This window comes from Exophiala oligosperma, assembly GCF_000835515.1.
Source record: "Exophiala oligosperma strain CBS 72588 unplaced genomic scaffold supercont1.16, whole genome shotgun sequence".
NCBI lineage: Eukaryota > Fungi > Ascomycota > Eurotiomycetes > Chaetothyriales > Herpotrichiellaceae > Exophiala > Exophiala oligosperma.
The window spans coordinates 87,875-114,064 of NW_015622833.1; the positions used below are offsets into that span (position 1 = coordinate 87,875).

General features: G+C 48.4%; 4 protein-coding genes across 5 annotated transcripts; 2 read left to right on the forward strand and 2 right to left on the reverse strand.

Annotated features, from left to right (window-relative positions):
• Nucleotides 1-9,106: 9,106 nt before the first annotated feature.
• PV06_10831 (uncharacterized protein) lies at nt 9,107-11,235 on the reverse strand (the record flags this gene model as incomplete). Its single annotated transcript, XM_016412418.1, has 4 exons — nt 9,107-9,577; nt 9,649-9,705; nt 10,393-10,746; nt 10,816-11,235. 4 exons carry the CDS (start codon nt 11,233-11,235, stop codon nt 9,107-9,109), a joined length of 1,302 nt encoding a protein of 433 aa, XP_016257143.1.
• Nucleotides 11,236-11,746: 511 nt separating this feature from the next.
• PV06_10832 (uncharacterized protein) lies at nt 11,747-13,294 on the forward strand (the record flags this gene model as incomplete). The annotated part of the gene is made up of 4 exons (XM_016412419.1): nt 11,747-11,879; nt 11,942-12,522; nt 12,610-12,947; nt 12,997-13,294. 4 exons carry the CDS (start codon nt 11,747-11,749, stop codon nt 13,292-13,294), a joined length of 1,350 nt encoding a protein of 449 aa, XP_016257144.1.
• A 7,153-nt stretch (nt 13,295-20,447) lies between these two features.
• On the forward strand, nt 20,448-21,917 carry PV06_10833. Of its 2 annotated transcripts, XM_016412420.1 has the most exons (3): nt 20,448-20,759; nt 20,815-21,603; nt 21,660-21,917. In XM_016412420.1, exons 1-3 carry the CDS (start codon nt 20,525-20,527, stop codon nt 21,791-21,793), a joined length of 1,158 nt encoding a protein of 385 aa, XP_016257145.1. In that variant the 5' UTR covers nt 20,448-20,524; the 3' UTR covers nt 21,794-21,917. The 2 variants fall into 2 exon arrangements, with proteins under 2 accessions (XP_016257145.1, XP_016257146.1); XM_016412421.1 differs by having other exon boundaries at nt 20,448-21,603.
• Nucleotides 21,918-22,332: 415 nt separating this feature from the next.
• Nucleotides 22,333-25,116, reverse strand: PV06_10834 (uncharacterized protein; the record flags this gene model as incomplete). The annotated part of the gene is made up of 1 exon (XM_016412422.1): nt 22,333-25,116. One exon carries the CDS (start codon nt 25,114-25,116, stop codon nt 22,333-22,335), a length of 2,784 nt encoding a protein of 927 aa, XP_016257147.1.
• Between the last annotated feature and the right edge of the window lie 1,074 nt (nt 25,117-26,190).

Here is a 26,190-nt window from a genome sequence, read left to right on the forward strand (position 1 = left end):
CTGCTGTCCCACTCGATCTTATTGATCTCGCCTATCTTCATTTCAACTCAGTTCTATTCTTAGTATAAACTTAAGAAAAGGGAAAATGGCAGAGGTACTGACAACCGAGCAATCACCCTCCAAGGAAGGGTTCTTCCACCACTATCGTGCATTCCTGTATTGCGGAGTGGCATGTCTAGGCGCATTTCAACTTGGTGAGTACTAACCAGTTTCCAACGAGGTGTTCGATTGCTGAGACGTTGATCAGGATTGGATCTTGGAGCTATCGCTGGTTTCCAGGCGATGCCCGGATTTCTCATGGTGTTCGGTTTTCCAGACAAGACCGCAGTTCTAGGCTGGGGAATCGACCCAACTGTACAGCAACTTATCAGCTCATTGATGTTGGTCGGTGCCATTGTGTCTTGTTTAGCAATCGGACCCTTGGGAAAGGTCTTGAATCGAAGGTGGATGATATTCGTCGGTTGTTGCTTCAACCACCTCGGTGTCATTCTCATGATGGTTGCCACAGATCTTGCAACAATATATGCAGGACGAATCATTATAGGAGTATCAGTTGGTATTCTCGACGTTTTGCCGCAACTTTACATTCATGAATGTGCTCCTGGTGCTCAGCGAGGATCACTTCTGGGAGCTTTCAACGTCCTTGTCAGCGTGGGCTTACTAATCGGCTCGATTGTGGACAACTACACCTCTACCATAATGAGCAAGAACGCTTATCGAATTCCACTGGGTGTATTTTTCATCTGCCCTGTACTTCTCACAATCGCTTTACCATTCATGCCCGAGACACCAAGATGGCTCATCGAGCACAATAAGCCCGAGCAAGCCAGGAAAGCTTTACGCAGACTCCGGCATCAGGATACGTCACCACAGCTCCTTGAGGCAGAACTACAAGAGATAACGGTCGCATTCGAAAAAGAAAGCGCCATGACAAAAGGAGTTGCTGTATTTGACCTCTTCTCAAAAACAAACCTTCGACGTACACTGCTCTCGGTGGCGATCATGACAACTCTCACCGGATCAGGTGCCGTGTTCATCTTGGTTTATGGCACTTATTTCTTTGCAATCGCAGGCCAAACTAATGCTTTTGCTGAGAGTGTTGGCATGACTGCAGCTGGTTTGGCTGCAACACTTTTCTCGATGTGGCTCATCACCAGAATCGGACGACGGACTATCTTGATGATCGGCTTCGCGGCTCAGTCCGCTGCGATGTTGATTGTTGCGACAGTGTGCCAGTACAGGTCGACCAGTGTGGTTGGAGGTAGAGTACTGGTTGCTTTTACCATCATCTATCTCTTCTTCTACAACATGTGTATTGCACCTTACGTCTATCTCTGTGCCGGAGAGATTCCGACGCAGCGGCTGCGAGGCTACACTCTCGGATTATCTATCGGTGTTTCATTCTTGTGGAACTGGGTAGCTAGCTACACTGCTCCATACTTCTTAAATCCTCTGGAGCTTAACTGGGCAAGTTGCGTATCTGACATCTCGGTACACCAAGCTAACCTCGTGACAGGGTGGAAAGTACGGGTATATTTGGACTGTTTCCAACGCCCTGATCCTTGTCTTTGTCTTTTTCTTCGTGCCAGAGACCAAGGACCGCACCTTGGAGGAGATTGACGAGATGTTCGAGGAGAAGATCCCTGCACGAAAGTTCAAGCAGTATAGATGTGCTCGTACAGAAGAAGCTCGAGTTGTCGGGATACAAATGGCAGAAGAGAAGCAAAACGGAGCCTCCGATCATGTCGAGTCTGTCAGAAGCGAGTGATGTTTTGTGTGTGTGAACAGTTACACACAGCATGGGAAAGAGGACGGTAGAGGTGTTGTAAATATTCTTGTCTTGATTTGCGCTCACAATTTCATACTGTAGGCTGTGGCTTGCGTTTTTCGTGCGTACAACGTGCTCCCGAGAATGCTTAGTTGTGTTCAAGGCTTGATAAATCAGATTTTCACTTACGCTGAACTTCTAAGCTTGCAGATGAATCAAGAGCATGACCTATTATCCTCCAAGGGTGTTAAAGTGCCTTGAGACCTTGCCTTGCATGCTGCAGAGAGAAGTAACCACTGCTGCGCCAACAAAGCTCTTTCTCCATCATTTCCCCCCAGTATTCATGTGCAGTTGGGGGATGTGGGTATGTGGGACTTGAGCAAGACCTTCCTGTGGGAGAGACGTACCGGGCTAGAGCCGTTTTATCAGCATCATAGTGCTTCTTAAGTTACTTCAAGTCTGCTAGTTTTGTGAAAAGAACAAGTATTCAACTTTGCTTGCCTACTTTCCATTTACCATCTTTACAAGGTTTCAATTCCCCGAGCTACTCACTGTTCTTCTACTCTTCTAGGATAATGAAGTATACCGGTTGCGGGAGTGGTCCTGACGGTGTGGTCTACCCTGGCTCAAGTGGTATCAATGTGATTGTTGTTGGACTAGGTTATGCTGGAGCTACTGCTGCTATCGAGTGCCATCGAAAAGGTCATAAAGTAGTCATCTACGAGCAAACCCCAGCTGGCTCGACTCTCGGTAAGCACTTGACTTTCACGCTCTTGCACTGATACATTGTTCCAGAGTACTCACGTTTCATAGGTGACGTGATTGGCCTTTCTCCAAACTCTGCAAGGATCATCTCAAAATGGGACGATGGCAAAATTCATGAGAAAATCAAACCACATGCTGGTCAATATATTGAGAACAACATTCACAAACACGATACTGGAGAGATTCTTTTCAGTCAACCCATGTCAGGGTATTCGAATTTCGAGGGCTACTTGGCTCCAAGGCCTTTACTTCTGAAGCTATTCACAGAATACTGCCAAAAACTACGAATTCCAATCTTCTTTGGTAAGCGAGTTCTTGAAGTCTTTGAGAACGAGCACGAAGCAGGAGTTGTACTGGATGAAGGTGCCAGAGTAACAGCAGATTGCGTGCTTGCTTGTGATGGAGTACATTCTCGGGCTCGGGGTTTCATTACTAGTGTAAGGGATAAACCATATCCTACCGGCTACGCAGCCTATCGAGCATGGTATGACTCTAGTATTATTCGAGATAATCCCAAGTTTCAATACCTCTTCGAAGGGAAGCACGACAAAATGGAAGTCTTTATCGGTCCGAACATGCACGCCATCTATGGCACTTGCTCACAACAGAAAATCATCACATGGACAATCACCCACAAGGATACCTTTGATGTCAAAGAATCCTGGACACTACCTGGGAAGGTCGAGGATGCGCTTGATTACATCAAAGGCTGGGATTCGAGACTCCATGAAGTCATAAAACACACACCAGCAAACCAGATATTCGACCACAAGCTTGCCTGGCGAGATCCTCTGCCACGTTGGACATCAAAACATAATCGAATGATAGTATTGGGAGATGCGGCGCACCCATTCCTCCCGACGTCTGGCCAGGGCGCGGGCCAAGCAATAGAGGATTGCGCAACTATCGCAGTTTGCTTGGAACTGGCAGGCAAGAAACGCGTTCCTCAGGGCTTACAAGTCTGTGAGAAGCTAAGGTAAGCCATCCACACAGCTTTCTTGCCACTGAAACATGCTAACGTTGTGAACAAGACATGCTAGAGCTTCGCTCGCGCAGAAAATGGGCATCGAAACTCGTGAGATGTGGCATAGGACAAACTGGGAGCTTGTAAAGGAGCAACCTGATACAGTATCGATGCCGAACCCAGCATGGCTATTTTCACACAGTCCTCAACAGTATGCCTACGATGAGTTTGATTTGGCCCTACACTCGATCGAGACTGGCATGAACTATGTCCCTACAAACATTCCACCTCCAGACATAAATCACAGGATCAGTGATTATCGAGAACAACAAGGCAAGAGACTATTCAACGGCACTGCTGTATTGCAGTCAAAGCTGTAAAGGCGAGTTTTCTTGATCTTTGGGGGCCCATTAGACTATATTTCTGTATGCAGTAGTACATACTTCAAAGGTACCAAAAAGACCTGTAGCTGGATCGTTTCAGAGTCGCACCCGATTACACTTGCATTCTCTAGCGTAATATTCCTACATCAATATATCATTGTTAGTTGTGAGAGGCTTCTTTTGGACTGCCAAATAAAGCAACAGTATCAGGCTGCACGGAGTTGCTGTCCGGCAAAGATCCATTGCGGAATCCCCCAAGCAAAACCCCCGAGGAATAACACCTGGCATAAAACAATGTCCGAATTTTTTCTCTCGTCCGAAAGCTGCATTCTTCTCGGGGAATTCTCAACAGCCGATCAGAAACCTGGGGGAGGTGTACTCTCTCGTCGCTGGAATCGTCTACTCCATACTGCTCCATTACTCCATACTCCGGGCAACACTCCGGGCTCCACTCCGACGCTTCCCACCCGTCCACCCCACGTTCGGCCCCTAGTAGTGAACCAGTACTGTTCTGGTGCCCAATGTTTGGAACCACAATGCACTCGACAGCCTGCAACGTGTGATTATCCATGAACCAAGAGAACTCCCACACAGGTATCGATACCCTGGGATCTTGAACAGCACTCGCCTTAGACAAAGATCACAAGCTATTGATTATTAACAGCCAAAACGTCAACAAGATGTCTCAAGAAACAGTACCTTGGGACGTCTTTCCACCTACGCCAAAGTTGGACCTTTCAAGAGCGAACCAGCAGGGCTTGGTGACGAACCCTCGAGGTATTCGATTATGGCATGCAGTTTTCGGCATTCCACTTGAAAAGACGTTGCTTGCCAATCGGGTACCAATCCTATTGATGCACGGAGGAGTGAGCAGTTCGGATTGGAATGCTCTGCAAGTCGAATACTTAGCAGCGAACTATTCAGTAATCGTACTGGATTTGCCAGGGCATGGCCGCTCTCCATTCGATGATCGAGAACTCTCTTATGAAAAGCTGGCTGGTGATGTTGCAGGAGTACTGGATGTTCTTAAGGTGAATAAAGTTGCAATCATCTCTTGGTCCGAAGGAACCATGCTAGCTTGGTCTATGCTAGCTTACGGTCACCACCGTCGAGTGGATCGCATGTTTGCATATTCTGTTTTGGATGATTATCGAAAAGCAGACGCTGAGAAAGTCATGGGAATCTGGATGGTTGGAGAGTACTTTACTCGAACACAGAGGGAATGGGAGGAGACACATCCAGGAGAGAAGTGGGAAGATTTTCTGGGTGCATGGATGAAGATGTGGACGCGAGAACCTATCTGGACTGCTGAAACCTTCAAACATCTTCCGGTCAGAGGAGAAAGCAAGGAAGCTCCCATCGTCTGGGTGGTTACGGGCGATCACGATGAATGGATTCCGCCGGAGACGCACGACCGGGTCGCCAAGTTCATTCGCAATTCAAGTTACCTCAAAATGCCGAGTGCTGGCCACCTCACCTTTATGCAGCAGCCTGCAATGTATCATCGCATGATTGAGTGCTTTCTTGAGGATACCAATGTTCCTTCGACTCTGAAGGCTTCTCTGTAGCTACCGGGTGGGAAGTGTACGGTCACACAGTTGAGAAGATAGCAAAATACTCAAGCTCTTGAAGGACTTATCTCCCGTTGGGAAATTCAAAGGCTCACTCTCAGTTTATGCCATGGAACAAGGTAAAATTCATAATGTATGGAACAAATGTTGAGCCCGCTGAAGTAATGCCTCTGTTCACGGTCATATCTGCATTACACTTTTCGTAGTAGCATTTAGATCAGTCCCCATGAGCCCCGCATAATGTGGCTGCGGATCATTTCTTTCTACAACGCTTGAACTTAGACTTCTCCTACGGGGGGCCTCCGTATCGGCATATAGGCCAGTCGCATTCGGTCTTCTTTACGTTCCTGGCATTCTGGACGACTTTGCCATCTCCTTCATAACACTTACCTAGTGAGACTAATCATTCTCTGCAAATATCTTTCGGCAGCTGTATTCAATTTTTGAAATGGGGGCTTTAACCTGCCAGGTATGTAATCGAACATATTCCAAAACAGAGCATTTAAAAAGGCACCAACGATCTCGTGAGTCTTTTAATATTTCGAATTGTCAACATTGGTAGATGTAACAGAGATATCAGATACAAAAGAGCGTCCGTACCAATGCCCTATATGTAAGAAGCAGTTCTCACGAAGGTAAGCACGTTTCTCCGACCAGTTAGAGCGATTGTTTAACTATATCTCCCACAGTGATGTGCAGCGTCGACATGAGAAGAACCATGACAGACCACAAGATGTCACTGCAATATCTACGAAGCGGCCAAGAAAACGAAACAAAGACAAGGTCCGGCAGACCACCACGTCGATTGAAAGAAACGTCTCTCTACATGATGAGCCTGTCGGCCAACCAACAAAAGAAATTTCTTCGAATTACTACATTGAAGACTTCACAGCACAATCAGTGTTCACGTCTGACAAACTGAACGAGTCAAACCATACTCCAAATGTCATAACAACATTGATGGACTCATGTTTAGGTTACAGAGGCATGGATGACATACAGGACTACACCAGCACAAAATCCACTGGTATTGACCAGGCAACCGGGGGAAAAATGCCCAGTGATGGTGCTGTGCCCACAGGAGCCGCAATCTCAGTATCACAGTACATGGCTGCCTCACCACCTCCCACGGCCGATCTCATCCTGCTGCATTGTCCGACCGAAAACAACAAAGACACAGAACCAGTTCAAAATATCGAGACTCGAAACTTGTCAAGCCCATTGGATGACTGGAGTCATCCAATGGGCTTGTCTCTGGAATCATCAGATCTCTGGGCGCTCACTTATGACAATGCTCTATTTGCAACTCCCCTAATAGACCCCTTGAATGTCGCATTTCAAGACACGTGGGCTGTTGGCTCGAGCATTGAAGATCCCCCGTTAAGAGAAGACTCGACAACCGATATGCTATTGAGCTTTAAGCCAAGCTCTCGATTTGAAGATCTCATTTCACAGAAGCGATTTGGAAAAATTCAGAAGCTATGGCAGTCACGATCGAGCAGAGCGAGCCGTCTTATGCCTGATCTATGGCACAATTTGCTATCATCTAAACGCGCAAATATATATTGCAAACCCAGAAATGAGGCTCTAGGAGTCGACGCTGCACATCAAAGAGTTTCAAGATGGGGATTCGACGATGAATGCCGCCAACAGATGCAGCTTACACTCAATAGTCTCCTTCATACCGGCGATGCTTTCTCACCTCAATCTTTGGAATCATACGACTTTGAACGCCGGTCTCGATTAAGCGGTACCTCAAGCTACAATGTTAATGAAGTCACCCTTCCATCTACAGAGACATGCCAGGTCGCTTTGGAGATATACTTCCATCAATTCCATCCAATGTTACCTGTCATTCATATTCCAACCTTTTCGGCCAAAGATGCACCTTTCCCCATGCTCTTTGTTCTTTGTCTCCTCGGCTTCAGTATCCTGGGAACACCGAGTGCGACGCAACTTGTCCACAACACATTTCCGGTGAGTTCAACACTCGCTTTATAGACGATAACAAACAGCTGGCTGACACTTACCGCAGACGGTTGTTCAAATCGTTTCTGCTGAGTTGCAATCCAGTGCTTCTGGCAAAGGGTCTGTTACTGACCAACTGACTACGCTTGTCACTGCGCTTCTGACATTGTCCATCGCCTCGATCACAGGAGTAAGCCATTTGTTACCTCCGATGTCATTTGAAACTCTACTGATGGCCTGTATAGCAGGATTCGCGACGTATGGCACAAGCAGAGATGCTTTACGTGAGCCTGATATCAGTAAGTCCTGATCAGTACACACATTCAGTCGTCCGCTTCTGACCATGTAACAGATGGCACAATGGCATGGACTATTCTCCCTGAGTCGAACTCTCTCTGATTTGGAGAAGACATCAGATGAGAGCGCTGATGAACAAAAAAGGTGGCACGCTTGGAGTAAGATCGAATGTGTCAAGAGGTAGGTCACGAGCCGCCGCTACTTGTCTTCTTCTGATCATAGGTACAGATTGATCCATGGCCTTGTGGAAATCGATAACTGGTTTGCGAGCTACTTCTCAACAACTCCTATGATCCGCTCCGAAACCCTCCGGATGATTCCTCCAGGAGATAATAAGCTGTTTCACGCCAACACCGCTTCAGTCTGGGCTCAACTTGTACGAAATACTGGACACCAACTCACGGTATCCCGCGTAATTACCACAGACTTTCCGCTGGATCATCTCACTTCCGCAATCCTGCCTACTTATTTGGCAATGACCCGGCATCAGATCTACGAGACTAATCACCGACTACTCTTGTCCAGCGACGATATTGGTACCCTCCCAGCTCTTGAGCCATGGAGGCTGTACACGCAAAGTCCTTGTGATTCATCTCTGTTTTCTCGCATTGGCAAACTTCCAGAAACAAATGCTACTCCGTTGAGGAAGGGAGATATCAACGCTGTGATTTCATGGCATATGTCCTGCATGATGCTAACCGCGAATATGCAACTCTTTGAACAGGCTGCGGGCCAATCTGGAAGTGCAGCAGTACCACTTGCACTGAATCACATCACAACCTGGGCCAGCACGTCCACAGCCAGACGAGCCGTTCTTCATTCCGCGCAGGTCTTCAAATTGCTCTTCCATAGAAGGGTTTCAGATGTGATCCATGTTCATACTGTGGCTGCTCTCTTCAGATCTGCGTTAGTCATGAGCTTCTATTTGCTGACAGCTCCTACGATTCCCCAGCTCTCCGCAAACACTCCGTTGGAGCTGTTTGATGAGGTCGACTGGGAAGGCGTCGGATTTTGCGGCATGCAAGAATCAAGTGAGACACGACAATTCTCTGCTGGTGCTGCTGAGATGGAATCTAGCCCCATGCGATTCATCAAGGAAGGAGGTTCTTTCAGTATCACTGGAGTTGTTCATCCTCACGGTTATTCTTCTTGTGGGAGGGTCTTACTGCATGCTGCTGATTTGATGCAAACTATTGGAAAGTGGAAATCACGAACATTTTCCCACATTCTTCACCTTATGATGGACGATCTAATGGATGTTGATAGCAGCGGGGATAGCGACTAAGCTGAGCTAATCAGTAGCGATCGCAGAAGTTGTACTGGGCATCTGAACAAGATGATAGCTTCTCCTTGAGATACTACTGAAGTTGCCCCGCATAGGATCCATATTTTATTGCATATCAGGCTTTCCAGCAGTGCCAGTCCCGCATGTCAAGTCTCCTTTCCCGTTCTCTAGATCTACGGGGAACGACACATGTTCGTGAATCCATTTCCACTGGCCATCAATCTTTCTCAGCAGACTTGTCATCCGGAAAGTGAAAGAGAACTCTTTGCCATCAGTGCCGGTGCCCCAATACCGCTGGATCGTTGTTACATAACCAAAATCCTTGGAGACAGCCGTGATCTCCATATCTTTGATGGCAAGGTGTGAATCATCGTAGTATACATCTATGCTATCGTAATGCGGGCCAAACCCTCGCCGTGGGATTTGTTTCATCAGGTCGAAGAATCTCGTTTCTGGTATGTCATAAAATGATTTTGCTCGTTCTTTGTTTCCAAAATCCGTGTGGTTGAAGCGAATCCATTCTTTGTAATGCTCAAGGATCTCTTGCTCTTCAGTGGCGAGTTCTGAGTCGTGAAACTGAATGTCAATGTGTGATATTAGTATCGGTGGATATGTAATATGACCCCAAAACAAGTGAATATACGTACTTTACTTGGAGGCATTTCAAGTTTGTCGTGTAAGTCTTTGACGGTCGTGAGACTCGTCTGCAAATGTTAGCCTCTTCTGTCAATGGAGCATTCCAATATCACCTCGTCCAGCCAAACTTCTTTGCCCCGACTAGCCATGACTTGTATTCACGAACTAGGGCTTGGAATGCAGATAGTGAAAGACAGTCAGAACACAGTATGGTTATTTCTGCAATCTGTAAATGAAAAGCCTGATCCATTGTCTTTCCAGGTTGTGATACTATGTCCCAACGATAAATAGATACTAGAATGATGTCCCCCACATTAGTGCATTCTGATGTGTTCGGCTTGAGCCCGAGCGACCTGGGCTGGTTTTGGGCGTTGGCCGCCGATCCTCCACCTCCCGCAGCTTAGGCCGCGTGCTGCCACATCTATAGCCTCCACTGCACTCTCTCATCTCTTTGAGTGGAATTCCTAGGCTATAGTGCATCTAAAGTCATGCCTCGTTATTTTCTCAACAGAGTACTATGCCAAGGTGGCGAATAGCTTTGGCCCGGCTTGCTGCAGGGACATCAATCATATGCCTTTGCTCAGCGTCAGGTATATGACACAATTCCCACGGGAGTATCAAGATCTTAGCACACTTGACCAGTCTTGCTCTCGGATCCATTTTTCTACTGATGGTAGATGAGGGTGAGACTTTAACTGTGGCGGTTGACCTGTCAATGCTGAATATTTCTCTGGACAAAGAGCAGATTGACTCACAGCTGAAGGTTGCATCAATTCCGGATCCTCCCTTAACTTGTATCCAAACTCCGTCATGTTAGCCATTCCCTGCGCCAGCATCTCTCTGACGTCCGGCTCCAAGTCTCCCGGCGTGCCCTTTAATATCTCTTCGATGGGCAATGTGACAACTTGTGCTTGGACATCCAGAACCCTGCTCCAGGTCTTGACGAAGTCTCCAAATGTCATCCAGGCTCGATAGCCCATCAATTTGGTTCCCGCAGGTTCCCCCAACAATGATTTCACGAGAGGGCCCGTATCTTCGTCAGCTGCTATGAAAGGAAGACCAGTCTCGGCAGTGAACTGGTTGATGAAACTGAAGCTTCCATCTGCTTGCTATTGACAGAGGATGAAGTCAGCGTTTCTGTGACAAACGTGCATATTACAAGCAGTATGAATAATAACCTTTTTGGGCATCTCGGTTGAGAGCTCTGCAAAGTTCGAGAGGTAGACACCGATCTGGATCGTATTCGTCTTATTCCAAAGTTGAGGATACTTTCGTCTGCCATATTGCTCTGCATGGGCTTTGCTATCAGCATGATATGCTCTCGTATACTTTCCTTCGCTATGCTCGGCAACATCGGCTATTGTCGAGAAGATCAAACGTTCCAAGCCACTAACTTTGGCTGCTGCATCAAATATGTTCTTGCCTTGCTGCAACTCGTACTCATAAGCCCACTTGCTCAGACATTGTCCTGGGTTGACGTTTTTTGTAAGTTCTGGGTCGCTCAGAGGTCTCCAGAAATCGGTGACTCCATAGATCACAGTCGCCCCTTTGAAGGCAAGATCAAGGGACTCTGGATCATTCAGGTCCGCTTCGACCATCTCTACACCGCGAAGGGAAAGACTTTTTGACCTTGAAGATGACTTATTGCGAGTGAGACCTCTAATTCTCCATGAAGGATCACCACTGAAAGCGTCCACAACAGAACCTCCTTGCGTCCCTGTGGCACCCACTACCACGAGCAATTGCTTTGTATCCATCCTCAGTAAGGTGACTCTTCGAGATTTGCTGTTGCTGTAGGCGAAAAGTTGCGCACGATTTGGTATAGGTCGAAAGGAACCTGTTGAGACAACAGCACTATATGTTCCACTGGGGAAGCACGTCGTGCATTTGTTCGGTACTTAGGGGTCAAAATCTCCACACCCCACCTGCAATTCCTCCAACTGCCAGACACTCCCACATGATTCTATACTTCTACGAATGGCTCATTAAAATCCATGACAATAAACACATCTTTCTCTTGATGAAATAACAGTGCCGACGCCCCAAACGCTGTTGGACTTGGCCTATCTTGACAATCTCATCGCACCTACGTTTGACATTACGCTCAAGATGAGCAATCTCAAAAACGCTACTATTGTCGTGGTAGGTGCTGGCTACGGTGGACTCACTACTGCTATTGAGTTACGACGCAAAGGAGCCAGTGTACGGGTATATGAGAGTACGAAGGCGCTCAGTGAACAAGGTTCGGCGCCTGATGCAGGTGATTTCACCTCTTGCGAGAATCCTAAATGACTTTATCCATAGGTGACACCATCCAGCTTCCTTCAAATGTGACGAAAATCTTGTCGAAATGGGGAAATGTGCTAGAACAAATCGCTAAAGACTCAGCACGACCAAAATTCCTCGAGTGTCAAGACTCGCAGGGTCGCATGTTATACAAGCAGCCTTTGCCTCTTGACTACGATGGCTTTCCAATTCTTTACCCAAGCCGTGGGAGAGCACATAAGCTCATCTACGACTATGCAGTCTCAATCGGTGTGGATTTTCACTTCGGGGTTCGCGTTACTCAGTTCTTCGAAGACGATAATGAGGCAGGCATCTACGCCGACAGTGAACGAGTTGTGGCAGATGCGGTGATAGCCGCAGACGGAGTTCACAGTAAAGCCAGGTCTCTCATCATCAAAAACCCAGAAAACTCCAGGTCTAGTGGGTTTGCAGCGTATCGCTCGTGGTTCCCAGTTGAAGCGTTGCCCAAGGGACCACTTTTGGACGACATCATCCATGCAAAAGAAGATCGCTACTGGGTGTGGATTGGTCCAGACGTGCACGCACTTGTCATGACAAACATCAAGATGCAATGGCTAGCATGTTTCTGCACGCACAAGGTAGTTCTCTCACCAAGCATGATCTTCAGCTACTCTACACTTCAACTTAGATAGCCTTGTTGGATACTGATGCGACATTTTCTATAGGACACTTATACCGTCGAAGAATCCTGGAATTTCCCCGGCAAGAAAAAGGACTTACTACAAGTTGTAGAAGGGTGGGACGAGAAACTGCGTGCAATATTCAACGCAATTCCGGATGACAAGCTTATTGATTGGAAACTGCTCTGGAGAGATCCTGCATCCAATTGGATTTCTGAGTGCGGACGGATCGCATTGGTAGGAGATGCCGCACATCCCCATTTGCCTAGCTCAGGACAAGGCGCTGCACAGGCTATCGAGGATGGCGCTGTCATTGGGGCTGTGCTAGATCGAGCGGGCAAGCAGAACATCTCTCTCGGCTTGCATGCCTACGAAAAGATCAGGTGAGCACTGATAGCGCATTGAATGAAGTCGAAAGTTAACAGGCCTCAGATTTGTTCGAGTTAACCTTACACAACGGATGGGTTGGGAGCTACGTCACTTGTGGCATAACACAGATTGGAATGCAGTAAAGAAAAATCCGAGTATACTGGAATTCAGGCAGCCGTACTGGCTGTTTGGTGCCGATCCAGAGGCCTATGCTTACGAGGTGTATGATGGGGTGGTGGACTGCCTGAAAACTGGGAAAGAGTTTGTGCCAACGAATGTTCCCGAGGGCTATCGCCATAAGCACTGGACAATGGAGGATATGATGGGTCAAAATGGTGGTGATTTTGTGGTTTATAGCTGATGATTGATGAAGAACTTACTTTATTATCGACATTTATCGGCTTCGAGATATGTCTTGGATATGTCCACCACTAATTAGACATGTTATCTATTCAAATATATTTCGGGTTATTCGTAATATCACCGTTTGGTAACTTCCAGCTATGAGCACCTCAATATTCTATTGGAACAGGTAGTCAATTGATAGTCTCGAATTCTCCTTCATCAGAGCTTTGGACTTGTAGGAAGCTCAAACTCTGCTACGCCTGTAAACATTCGGAATCTGTGATACTTCACAAATCGCAAGCCCGCGGATTCTCCAATCTTTTTGATCTCGTCGAATGTTCTCTCCTTCCCACTAAACAACTGCTGACCGCCAAGTTGTTGCATTTGGGTGACCAAAGGCCAGCCTGATTGCTGTTTGGATAAATGCTGTGATGCGGCGTCTCTGGCCGCCACCGCTGTAGTCGTGAGCCGCGGTATGAATAGCTCATTAACAAAGACTCTTGCCTTTGGATTCTTTCTCAAGGCTGGCTTCAGGTTTGCTAATACTTGGGCAGCAGTAGCATCTTCATACTCTCGACTGTGACCGAGAACTCAGCTTACTAAACTTCAAAGAAGATAGAAAAAGTTACTCACATGACACCTCGCAGCCAGTATGCATCAGCTACCGTTTCCTGTGGGGTAAAGTAGTCGTGGACTTCGAGCGCTATCCCCCCTTTCGAAATCTCATTTTCATACCCTTCGAACGTCTGATTTCGTTAGCAATGAGTTACGTTCAACTGAAAGGGCAATGACCTTTTGCATGACAGGAATCATGTGCTCCAGCTCTTGGCAGATCACATTGACGGACGGATATGTCTTTTTGACCTCAAGCATTACGCTACCAAGACCAGCCCCGACATCACAAATTGTCGCGTAGCTATCCCATGCAAGGTCTGAACGTGTTGCTGCAACCGTGATAGTCGACATCCAAGGTACACCTACGGTCATATTCGTCATACAAGTAGCGCCTTGTGGAGTAAAGATATGTTCAAGAACCCCTTTTCCAAAGACTTCGGCAAATGCACCATCCTTGGCTTCAATGCTGTGCATTCGCTTTGGATCCTTCATGACGGTAAGCCAGGCTGGGCCAGCTTTGTAGGCATCATCTGTTCTGTAAAGGTAAAGTCAGTCCATCATACGAGTCTATCGGAAGGATGGAACTATACTCACTCAAGCAAACAGCATTCTCGAGCACCGTTCCCACTGATCAACTCCGAGCTGTGCCGATTGTTGCGGAAAACATCAGGTTTCACCTCAACGAAAATGTGACGATGGGTTAGAAGACGCATAGTACAACCTTCGTAGCTCAGTCAGTGGTGGATGACGTTTATGATTGTTCCTCACTTACCAAGTTTATGCTGGTCCGTTTGACAATCTTTGGCGAGATCAGCCAAGGTCCTCTCACCCCGATGCTCTGCAATTTTATCTGCAATCTTGAGATCACATGCCACATTCAATGCCACAGCTGCATTGTTCGAAATACTTTCGTACATCAATTTCAGCTTTGTTGGCATCAGCAAAGAGATAAGCTGCTCGCAATCAGCCAGCAATGCCTGACATGCTTCCCAGGGTTCTCGAGGAAGTAGCTCCTCGTCGTACTTCCAAGGATCTGGCTCGTATAGAGATGGCGGATCATCCACAAGGAACTCCTCCAAACGCTTTCCTTGAGCAGCAATATCGTTGAGCAGACTTGCTAGTAGGGACATTTTGGTAGGAACGGACATCGATATCACACCGGTAACTCCTCCCTGATGTGCACCGCCTTGGGTTATTTGCCAACTCTCGTGCCTAGGTGACTTCTCCACGCCAGCCGCTGCTACTGCGAGGTGAATAGGCTAAGCAATTTCGATCATCTGGAATCATTGAAGACAGTCCTATCCATGCTTGGTCGATGGACGTACGGCAAAACTTCTGTGAGCGGGTGGCGTCGCCCGTGAGCTTCCTCCAAAATCCTCGGACTGGAGCCGACACATTTCCCCAACCTTCGGAGTGGGTCCCGGGCGCCGAGATTCTAACCCCAGATCTACCGGTGTGGGTCCCACGACCATTGTTGATTCTCCCGGAGTGCAACACCGTGGAGGAATATCGGCTTTCTGGTGACATAGTACCCTCCACTTGCAATTCAGATATCCCATATGGTCACTATCAGCCGGCTTAATGACCATGTCGGATGTACCTCGCTTTATTGTACTTGGATCTGGGGTACTTTGCCTAGAACGCCATTTCATTCGTCCCTTCTTCGAACTGAAAACAACGTTCCAAATTTGATCTGAGCGGATCATGTCACAGACGTACAACTCAAGGCGAGGTGTAGGACAAGACGGCGTTGCATACCCCAATTCAAGCGGGATCAGAGTCATCATCGTCGGACTTGGGTATTCGGGAGCTGCTGCTGCCATTGAGTGCCATCGCAAAGGCCACAGTGTTGTTGTGTACGAGCAATGGCCGGGAATTTCTCAACTGGGCGACATCATTGGTATCAGTGGTAATGCCGCTCAAATTGTCGCGAAATGGGGCAACGGCAGCGTCCATCGCAGGCTCGAGCCGTTACTCTCGTACTGGGAGGCGAATAACATCAGAAGATATGACACAGGAGAGATCCTATATCCTCAGCCAATGGTCGGCTACAATGCTGGCTCCGGATATACTGCACCACGGGGCCCAATGGCCATCATTCTGTCGAATCATCTCCGAGACCTTGGTGTTCCCGTCCACTTTGGCAAACGCATCAGAGATTTCTTCGAAACGGAGGAAGAGGCTGGAATCATTGTCGATGGAGAAAAGGTTACAGCTGACTGTATCATAGCCTGCGACGGCGTTCACTCCAAAGCTCGCACATTTGTCGTCGGCATTGACGATCGGCCGTACCCAACCGGTTATGCGACATACCGCGCGTGGTTCGACGCAGCTGAGGCAAAGAAAAATCCTAAGTTGGCGTGGATGTTTGAAGGAAAATCTGATAAGATGGAGACATATATTGGACAAGACATGCATTGCATCCTGGGAACTTGTTCTGGAATGAGCGGGGTTGTATGGAACATCACACACAAAGATATCTACAATAATGTTGAAGAGGAATGGTCTTTTCCCGGCAAACATGAAGATGTTCTGGAGTACATCAAGGGTTGGAATGACCGGATTCATGATGTTGTCATGGCCACACCAAAGGCACAACTTGTCGACTACAAACTCTGTTGGCGCGATCCTCTCCCTACATGGGTGTCCAAGCATGCTAGGATCATCCTTATCGGCGACTCTGCACATCCATTCCTGCCCACGTCTGCGCAGGGTGCGGGGCAGGCCATTGAGGATGGCGCCACAATTGCAATCTGCCTAGAGCTTGCAGGTAAAGACAAAGTACCTCTTGGCCTTCGCACATGCGAAAGACTGAGGTGAGTAAACAGTCCCGCGGTCTCTTCTGTTACTGACCTCGCTCCAGGTATGCTCGTGCCTCTTTAGCACAACAGATTGGTAAAGAAACAAGGGATATCTGGCATAAGACCGACTTCGAGCAGGTCAAGAAAAACCCACAGTCTCTATCAATGCCTCTGCCACAATGGTTATTCGGACATGATCCTCAAAAATATGCATATGATGAATTTAGTACCGCAGCGACGTCCATCGAGCAGGGCACAGAGTATGAGCCGAAGAATATTCCTCCCCCAGGACAGAACCATCGGGTGTATGACTTCAAGGCCGAGGATGCGAGCCCATGGGTTAGAGGAGAAGTTGCACCACGGGCCAGGTTGTAGTCTTCGCTTGGCTGTGGGCAACCCAAGTGTACGTTGCTGATGGTGAGAGATGAAGCACTTCGTCGCCTTTAGAATACCACGAATTCCTACACCTAGTCATTTTACCTAATCGCACCTTGGTATTCTCTTCATCCAGCCAGTCCCCTACCCGGGCATAAGCGGGGTCTCGATGAATCTAGAAACGTGAACCCGCATTACCCCACGATCTTGCCAAGTCCCTTTATTTTTCTCTAATGAGACGACATTTCAACTACCCACGAATCCGTACAAAGTCCTCAAACATTACTATCATCGTCATCATCTTTGCTGTTCGAGATGGATCTGTCATCTTCCCAGATGTATGACAGCAATGCTGATCGTTTGCGATCTGGGCAAGCCTGTCTTACGTGCAGAAGACGCAAGAACAAGTGCGACGCATCCCGACCGACCTGCGGCTTTTGCCACAAACGAAACTTGATGTGCATATATGATGATCCTGCAAGGCATGCAGCAATTGACAGACGGTAAGCTCATGTCCACTTTGATTCTCGTTTGTATATGCTGATCGCTGCGTTCTAGATATGTTGGGTCACTTGAGGAAAAGATTCGCCGCCTAGAGCAGGAGCTACAACAAACTCAGCAAGCAACAGGAACGCGACAAACTATCGAACCGCTTCTAACTCACCCGCTCTCCGATGCTGCGCTCGTCAACGACTTTAATCGCCAGAACCCACCGCCACAACCACGTCTATCCCGCACCCAGTCAGTACAGCCTATATCATCCGACCCTACTGGCTCGTCGCTCGAAAAAGACCACGATCTCATCAAGGTTCTCAAATATGGCAAGTCTATGATGCTCAAAAGAATTCTCAAAGCTGACGGTGATAATCAGGAGAAGTCTCCATTCATTCGGCTCTCGCTGATTTTGGCGTTGCTCCATCGGGGACCTCTCCGTCCGAAACCACCCAGGTACAATACTCAGATCTGCAAGATATGAATGCATCATGTAGAGATGCCGATGCGGATATTCGGGCAGGGAATTTTCCCTTGGACGATGACAATCTCATTCTGCCTTCGCGAGTCCTGGCAAACCGTCTAGTGGACCTTTTCTTTGAAAACGTGGCCCCGATCCTACCATTGGTCCACGAGCCGAGTTTTCGTCAAGAACTAAACGCATATTACGACGATCCCAGATCTGAAAGCATAGCATTCCGCAGTCTTGTCAACATGGTATTTGCCTATGGCTGTGACTACTTGCAACTGGAACTCTCACAGACCTACCAATTGTCCCAAGAGTTTCATAAGCGCGCCACGGAATTGATTCTATTGGTGTGCTACGAACTCGCATCCCTAGAAGTTGTTCAGGCTCTGCTCCTTGTAACCCTACATTTAAACAGCAGTATGCAATTTCATCGGATGTGGATCAATACGGGTCTCTTGGTGAGGACTGCGCAAGCGTTGAACTTGCATCTGGATCCTTCAGAATGGAATATTTCCCTGATCGAAAAAGAACTCAGAAAGAGACTCTGGTGGTCAATATACTCTCTTGACAGGTAACATGCCATCACGAACAATAATGATTTCGCTGACCAAAGCCAAGATTCATATCTCTGAAACACTGTCGCCCTCCAGCTCTGAGTATTGAAGCAGGGCATTCGGTTCCGCCAGCGACAGTTGACGACAGCCAAATATTGCCGACGTGTATAGCCGAGCCCACGAGCATCCCGCATCAGCCCTCACAGATGCACTTCTTCAATTGTCTAATGCAGCTAATTCAAATCTCCGAGATGGCACTGTCGTCCAAGTCTGTAAGTTCAGCCCGGATGTTCCCCCCAAAAATAGACATTGACCTCTGTTAGAATGGTCCCAGAAACGATATTTATAGCCAAATGTCGCTAGCTCTCGACCAGGAAAGCAAAGTGGCACAGTGGCTCGAACGGCTTCCCGAGCACCTACGTTTCAACTACAATAATACCGATACGAAACTACGTAGACAGCAACGGAGTCTTCAAACTCGCTACCTCCACACCAGACTTATGATCCATCGCATGAACATGCTATCGGCTGTCAGTTCCGATAAGAGGAGAGATACTTCGCAGCTGAACGACAAGTTCTTGCAATCTGTTCTGGCCGCAAGTGTCCAACAATGCATTGACTGCTCATGCGAGCTGATCAGCCTTGTGAATGATTACTACCAACAAAACATCCTCGGGCCATGGTGGCTCCTCCTTCAGTGTAAGGTCTCCCAAGTTTATGCTTCCTGTCACGACGTGACGGTGAGATGCTGACGCGCGCAACAGTCATATTCACAACTCTCGCCACATTGTTTGCGCTTCGAGCGCGAAGCCATCTGGTCAAGTACCAAGACGACGGCAGAATTTGTTCGTCCATTGAAAAAGCAATGGCGCTGCTGCAATCCTTTGGCGATATAAACCCGACATTGACTCAATGTCGCAGGTATTTTGAGTCAATGATGCCACCCAAATCAAAGCAGACTGCCAAATCGTCAACTCAAGAATCACTGAGTTTCCAGCAGCAGCACAATGGATCTCGGCCTCTGCCTCCGTCTTATGGTGACCTGAGAGTTGCCGCACAGGCTGTGCACACAAGACCGACATCTTCTGTACATTCCTCTATGGACTTCCACCCGGCTCATGATATAAACTTCTTTGCTGCAGATGAGACCATGTCGGATTATTCAGCCGAACTGTTGGCAGATTCGACTTTCGGTACTTTCAACTTTGGTGCATTGGACCCGGTCTTGCAGATGTGATGGGTTTCTCACGAGTCACTGCGCCTACAAACTATTGTTCTCTGCTTTGAGGAATGCACTAGCGAGTACCAGTAGCCAAGTCCTGAGTTTCTCAAAGCGTGTGGCTGTTTGCGTTGATGAAGTTAACTGTGAAGGAGAGCCACGACATGGCAGTGTAAATATATCACAGACTAGCAGATGACTAGTTGTTGTTCTAGACTCGTCAGACTTTCAAAAGACAGTGCCTTGGGCTGCAGTCAAAATGAAATGACAGGGTCCGATGTCTAAAAAAAGAATATACTCCATGCTACTACGCATTGACCACCACCGCACGACCGATACATTTTGTTGATCGAGAACACATCCTCATGTGAAACGACAGTCTTCGAACTCAGAGATGAATTCAGCTTCATGCAGGCGTCACAGTCTATGCAGCAATGACATGTCTATTCTACTGGGCCTTTCAATTGCATCTACAACATAAAGTCAAACAGAGTCAACCGCACGTGTTTCTCGGATGTCTAAAATAACACTAATGGAGAATCAAACTGCAATGTCTGTGCGCCATATATCACAATCCGTACCCGAGTTATTGGACCTTTAGAGTTCAACGGAAAATGCGACCGAGAGTCAGCTATAAAACTTGTCTCTCGAGTCCGAAAGCGACAGAAACCTCATCTGACAACCGGTTCAGGAAAATTCGGGAATCGACAGAGACGCGACAATGCATCTATTCTTGGCCCTGTTGACCCTCTTGCCGATAGGAATCCTATCGTCCCCAATCTGGGGTCCCCAGGACCAGTCGCAGCATTACGATGTCATTATCGTTGGAGGAGGACCGTCGGGTCTGAGTGCTTTAAGTGGACTCGCTCGAGTGCGACGTAAGGCATTGTTGATCGACTCGGGAGAATATCGCAACCTTCTGACGAGACATGTTCACGATGTGATTGGCAGTGACGGTAAGTTCTGCACACGTAATCGCTCCGGATCGTTGCTGAAGGCAGATCCCATCAGGTGTCACTCCAGCATATTTCCGCTGGAAAGCACGCCAGCAGATTTCCGAGTATCCGACGGTATCAATGATGAACGGGACGGTCACACAAATTACGCAGCTGAATTCCTCGGCCTTCAGCATTTCTGACGCCGCTGGGAATCGATACACCAGTCGCAAAGTTGTTCTAGGGACAGGCCTCAGAGACCTTCTTCCATCCACGCCGGGCATTGCCGAGAACTGGGCTCGCGGCATATATTGGTGTCCGTGGTGTGACGGATACGAGCACCGCGACCAGCCACTGGGTCTTTTGGGAAGGATTGAATCCATCTTTGGCCTGGCTCACGAGGTCGAAACGCTCGACACCGATATTATCGCCTTCACCAACGGTTCGTTGACTTCTGAGGGACTGCAAACTCTCAGCAAGGCCCAGCCGGATTGGCAAAGTATCGTCAAGGTCTACAACATCCAGGTCGACAATCGGACCATCACCGAGATTGAGCGGATTCAAGATGGCGGCGTGGTGAACAACGTAACCACCAAGACGGAATATGACAAGTTCCTAGTCCATTTCGACGACGGCACGGCCGTTGAGCGTGGGGCATTCTTCACCGGCTGGCCTTCTGTACAGGCTTCAACCCTCGGCACGTCGATGGGTATTGCACCCGTTGGCAACAAATTGACGAACAACATCACGACCATGGCAACTAATATACAGGGGGCTTATGCTGTTGGAGATGCCAACATGGACGGGAGCACCAATGTTCCACATGCCATGTGGAGCGGCAAGCGCGCTGCGGTTGACATTCACCGTAAGTCGTCTGAGGAATACCTTCTGGGGTTTAGCCACCAACTAACTCACTCACAGTGGCAATCGCCTCGGAGGACCTTGAATCTGCAATAGCTGCTGCAGGGTTGAGTAAGCGAAATGATAATTCACTGAGCGACAGAGACTTGTTGCTGCAATACATTGGTGAGGATTTTGAGAAGTTGTGGAAGTAGGACGCCAGCATGTGAGGCCCACGCCGTTAACACGTGCCGCTCATACATATGTACGATCTTATGTGGTACAAACGCTACACTGCGCGAGAATTCTTTACACACGATAATTTCTTAGTTTTCCGCCCTTGGCTTTCTCAATGGCTTTTTGAGCAGGAAGGTCATTGACGAATTTCCACTAAAGTCACCTGTCGAACAGTTGAAAGTTGTGAATCAGCATTGTATTTCACGAAATGCTCTCGCTCTCAATTTATGTGCGTAGGAAATGAGGAGAACAAGTTATTGAAAGTAGTAATAAGTTGTTGAAAAATCTACATAACCACATCCCCAAGTAATTATAAGGCGCAGAGCCTTGAGAATCGAATAAAAAGGGATAAATCCTGTGTGACGAATGTCGAAAATGCGTACGGATGTTCGAAAGTTGTAGCTGTGTAGTTCACCCTGGGCCCTTATTCTCAACTCGTGAAGACTGTCGTCGAATGTTGAGGGGGTATGCTTTCAGAGTGAGACATCGAAAGAGTACAGCTTGTAGCAATGCGACCTCAAGAAAAGACCACAACAATGCTGCCCTCTGTCTCTGTGCTCAGGCTCTCTGATCCATCAGAGACTGTGGCATCAACATAGCTGGAACCGCCCCCGCCACCTGCTGGCATGACCTGAGTCGTGGTCGTGTAGGTGTAGTAGAGGTTGGCTCCGCTTCCTCCACCCCAGTAGCCGCCGCCCCCGCCGCCTGAACCTCCAGCCGGGCTTCCCTTAGCTGGAGGGTATAGATCTGGTATCCCGTTGCCACCATCATGCCCATTTCCACTGTTGCCGTTCTGTTTTCCGGTATTATAACCACTGGTCATGCCGCCTGCGCCAGGACCAGTCAACGAGCCTGGCCTGCCTCCTTCTGATGTTGCAACAGTTCCGCCGTCGAGTGATTCGATGTAGCGTGTCACCCCAGGAGTGCCAGCATCACTGGTGTCCTCGCTGTTCGAGTAGTTGATTGAAGGTGGAGCTTGACCAGTGGAGCTGATTGGATTGCCTTGTCCTCCACCACCCCCAGCAACTGCGAGCAGGTTGTTGCTCAGATATAAGGCCGAAGCGCCGCCACCACCACCGCCACCTTCGGAGGCAGTCCCACCACTTCCATAGTTACTTTGTCCAGCAACTGCAACTGCACCGGCACCGCCTGCAATTAGAGATAACGTCTCGCCGCCACTGACTTCGATTGATCCTTTTACTAATGCTCCACGGCCACCGGCATTACCGCCGCCGTGGCCACCGATAACTGTAAAAGTCATAGTCGAAGCACATTGTGGAACGGTGACTCTCGTCGAAGCGCCTGTTGATCCGTCTGCAGACAGAGTGCTCGAGCCAGATGATGGACATAGTGTGGTACTAGTGGTAGAGGATTCTGAAGGCGTTGTTGACGAAGAAATCATAGGGCTGGTTGTGGGCATTGTCGATGTAGATTGTGTGGTGGCCGAGGATGAGGCCTCAAGACTTGTAGAAGGTACCGTGGTCGATGGTGGCGAAGTCGAAGAAGTCGAAGAGCTCGCCGTGGACACTGTCGAAGTCGAGACCACTGAAGTTGTAGATCTCGGGGATGATACTGTAGTCGTCGATGTCGTGGGGGCAATAGAACTCATAGTCGACTGCGAAGTAGTCAATGATGCCGTGGTCGAAGACGAGCTTGTTTTGGAGGTTAAAGTGACCGTAGACACCGTCGTAGAGCTTGAACTCGCTGGTGCAGAGGAAGTAGTAATAACAGGGGTTGGGGTTTCTACGATCACCGTTCCGGGATCCGTCCCAGTGGGTGGAACAGTAATTGTCTTTGTCGTCGTACCAGTCCAGGGGACCGTGGTAGTGATCCACGAAGCCGACGTCGTGCTCGAAAAGCTCGTAGTAACAACAGGAGTTGGGGTCTCCACAATTACTGTCCCCGGAACAGTACCAGTGGGCGGAATCGTGATCGTTTTTGTTGTTGTGCCGGTCCACGGAATTGTTGTAGTGACCCACGACGTTGAGCTGGTACTCGAAAAACTCGTGGTAACAATGGATGTAGGTGTCTCTATCATAACCGTTCCCGGGTCAGTGCCTGTTGGAGGTATTGTGATTGTCTTGGTCGTCGTACCGGTCCACGGAATCGTTGTGGTAACCCATGTTATTGAGCTTGAAGTGCGTACGCTTGTGAGGCTAGAGCTTGTGACTCTGGAGCTCGTCATGCTGGAGCTTGTCATTGCAGGAGTCGTTGAAGGCCCTGTCGGAGTCCAGTCCTCCCAAGCTTGACCATTGGTAGAAGAAAACCAGCCGGAACCTTCTGTGGGTAATGGCCACCAATCACTTCCGCCGTTGCCATGTGTACCGCTTGGAACTGAGATCGCATGCGGATATCCTGCAGTATGTGTCGCGGGAAGGGCCTCAAAGACAAGCACCTTCGTCACATACAGCTGGAAGTTGAATGTCGTCGGTCTGGAGAATGACTTTGTGACCTCAGCATCCCAACTCTTGCCGGGAATCACTCGAATGGTCGGTTGAATCGAGATGGTTGGTCGGCCACTGATGGTGAGAGTGACCGTTGCCGTAGTAGTTACCGTTGTAGGAGGAACACTCTGTGGGAACGTCCAAGTATGGAACCCGGCGTGTGGGATGAAACCTGCGCTTGAGCACAAAGCCCCCGTAGTGACACTGTCGGGAGGCTGTCTGAGTAAGGTCTCATACCATTCTACACACTTTTCATATTCTTTCCCAGATATCATGGTGCCGGATCGACATTCAGTAACAAGGAGAAGCTGCGAGAGAGCTCCGTCATCGTCGGTACATTTTTCGCAAAGACCACTGCCATTCCAGTCAGGAATCGCAAGTGGACCGATGGCGTTGAATGGTGCCATAGCTTGTCTAGTGACGGTTTGATACAGTGTGGTGGTGCTCGTGTCCGCTCGTTGACCCTTGAACAAGTCCATCCAGTTCAATTGATGGGTTGCTGGTAGAGTTTTGGTTTTAGTCAAGGTCTCGATATGAGTCGAGGCGATGAGTTGCTGCGAAACATCGGTAACCGTGGTTGTGCGCGTTGTAGTTCCATCCCAAGCACAGGGTACCACAGTAGATACGTATGGGAACGTCGTAAAACCATAAATTGTCGAGCATTTGCCTTTGATACAGCCAATGGTAGCTTGGCAAGTTGTGACTGGCTGGTATTGGGCCGACACAGTGATAGGGGTAAGACTCATCGACGTAGCACTGGGACATGGCTCGATAGTTGCGAAGGGAGACCCCCAGACCTCGTCGCCCACAAAAAGGGTCAACAAGGCCAAGGTGGCCAGTGATTTGAACAGTTTCATAGCTCCAAGAATAGCTTCTGAGCCGGAGAATGAATTAAGATAAGTGAGCTGATTATAAGAAGAAGAATTAGTCTTGCATTCAGGATTCCAGACATCTTATATAGGCATCTGGCTTCGTGTGCTAGAGAGGACGGGTGCCAGACGACCCGGTAAGAGGTGAAATTAGTTGTTTTGAAGACCAAGACGCCTATTCATGGCTCTGTCAACCTTGACTCACGCTTGACAGTACGGAATCTGTCTCGTTTAGCCATCAGAAATAACGATTCATTCGACTTCCGACCACACAAACCAGTCAAGCAAAGCCCTATACTCATTCTTTAGTTTTGCGAAGCTCCATTGTTCATCAATTAAGAAGTGTCACTCTGAATTGGCACTCTACCTGACGTCTGGGGCATATCACCAAGAAGATATGAATGGACGCTCATCGTCCGAAGTAAGGAAATCGGAAACGCAGGGGCAGTACTGCAACTCAATACAACGGCGCTAACCTGACCGTTTCGATGGTCGTAATACCAGGGCATAAGGTGCACACTGCTACACAGAGACTGAATTTCGATGGCGTAAAGATCAACTTGCGCGTCTTGAATCCTGATCTGCGAGGCAGCGGAGTACTCTGTCTTGTCCACAGCGACTGAGTGAACGGTCAGAATCAAAGAGTTGGTCGACCAGTTGCTACTGCCAGGACAATTCCCAAGGAATCATATGCAATCTCATACGCGCCTTCTCTAGAATACAGGAGCCTTACAGGGTTTAATCAAGATAGATATCGAAGGCCGAAGCTTTGAACGGGTTGGCATGGCACCACCACTCACCGATGTCTCAGCATAGCTAGTAGTGCACGAGGAGAAAGCATGACGCTGTCATTCCAATGACTTACACTTGTAAGTTCATGCTCGGGAGGCTCGGGAAATCGCAACTGCAGTAAAAAATAAAATGTTGGATTGCAATTCCGTAGAGCTCAACGCAGGAGCAATCACCGCTTCCTGAGTAAAGACACGTAGGAGCGATCAACTGCTTCGGGTTCCATAGGCCTACGGTATTTCTTGCTGACAATAGAGACACAGACCGTAGATC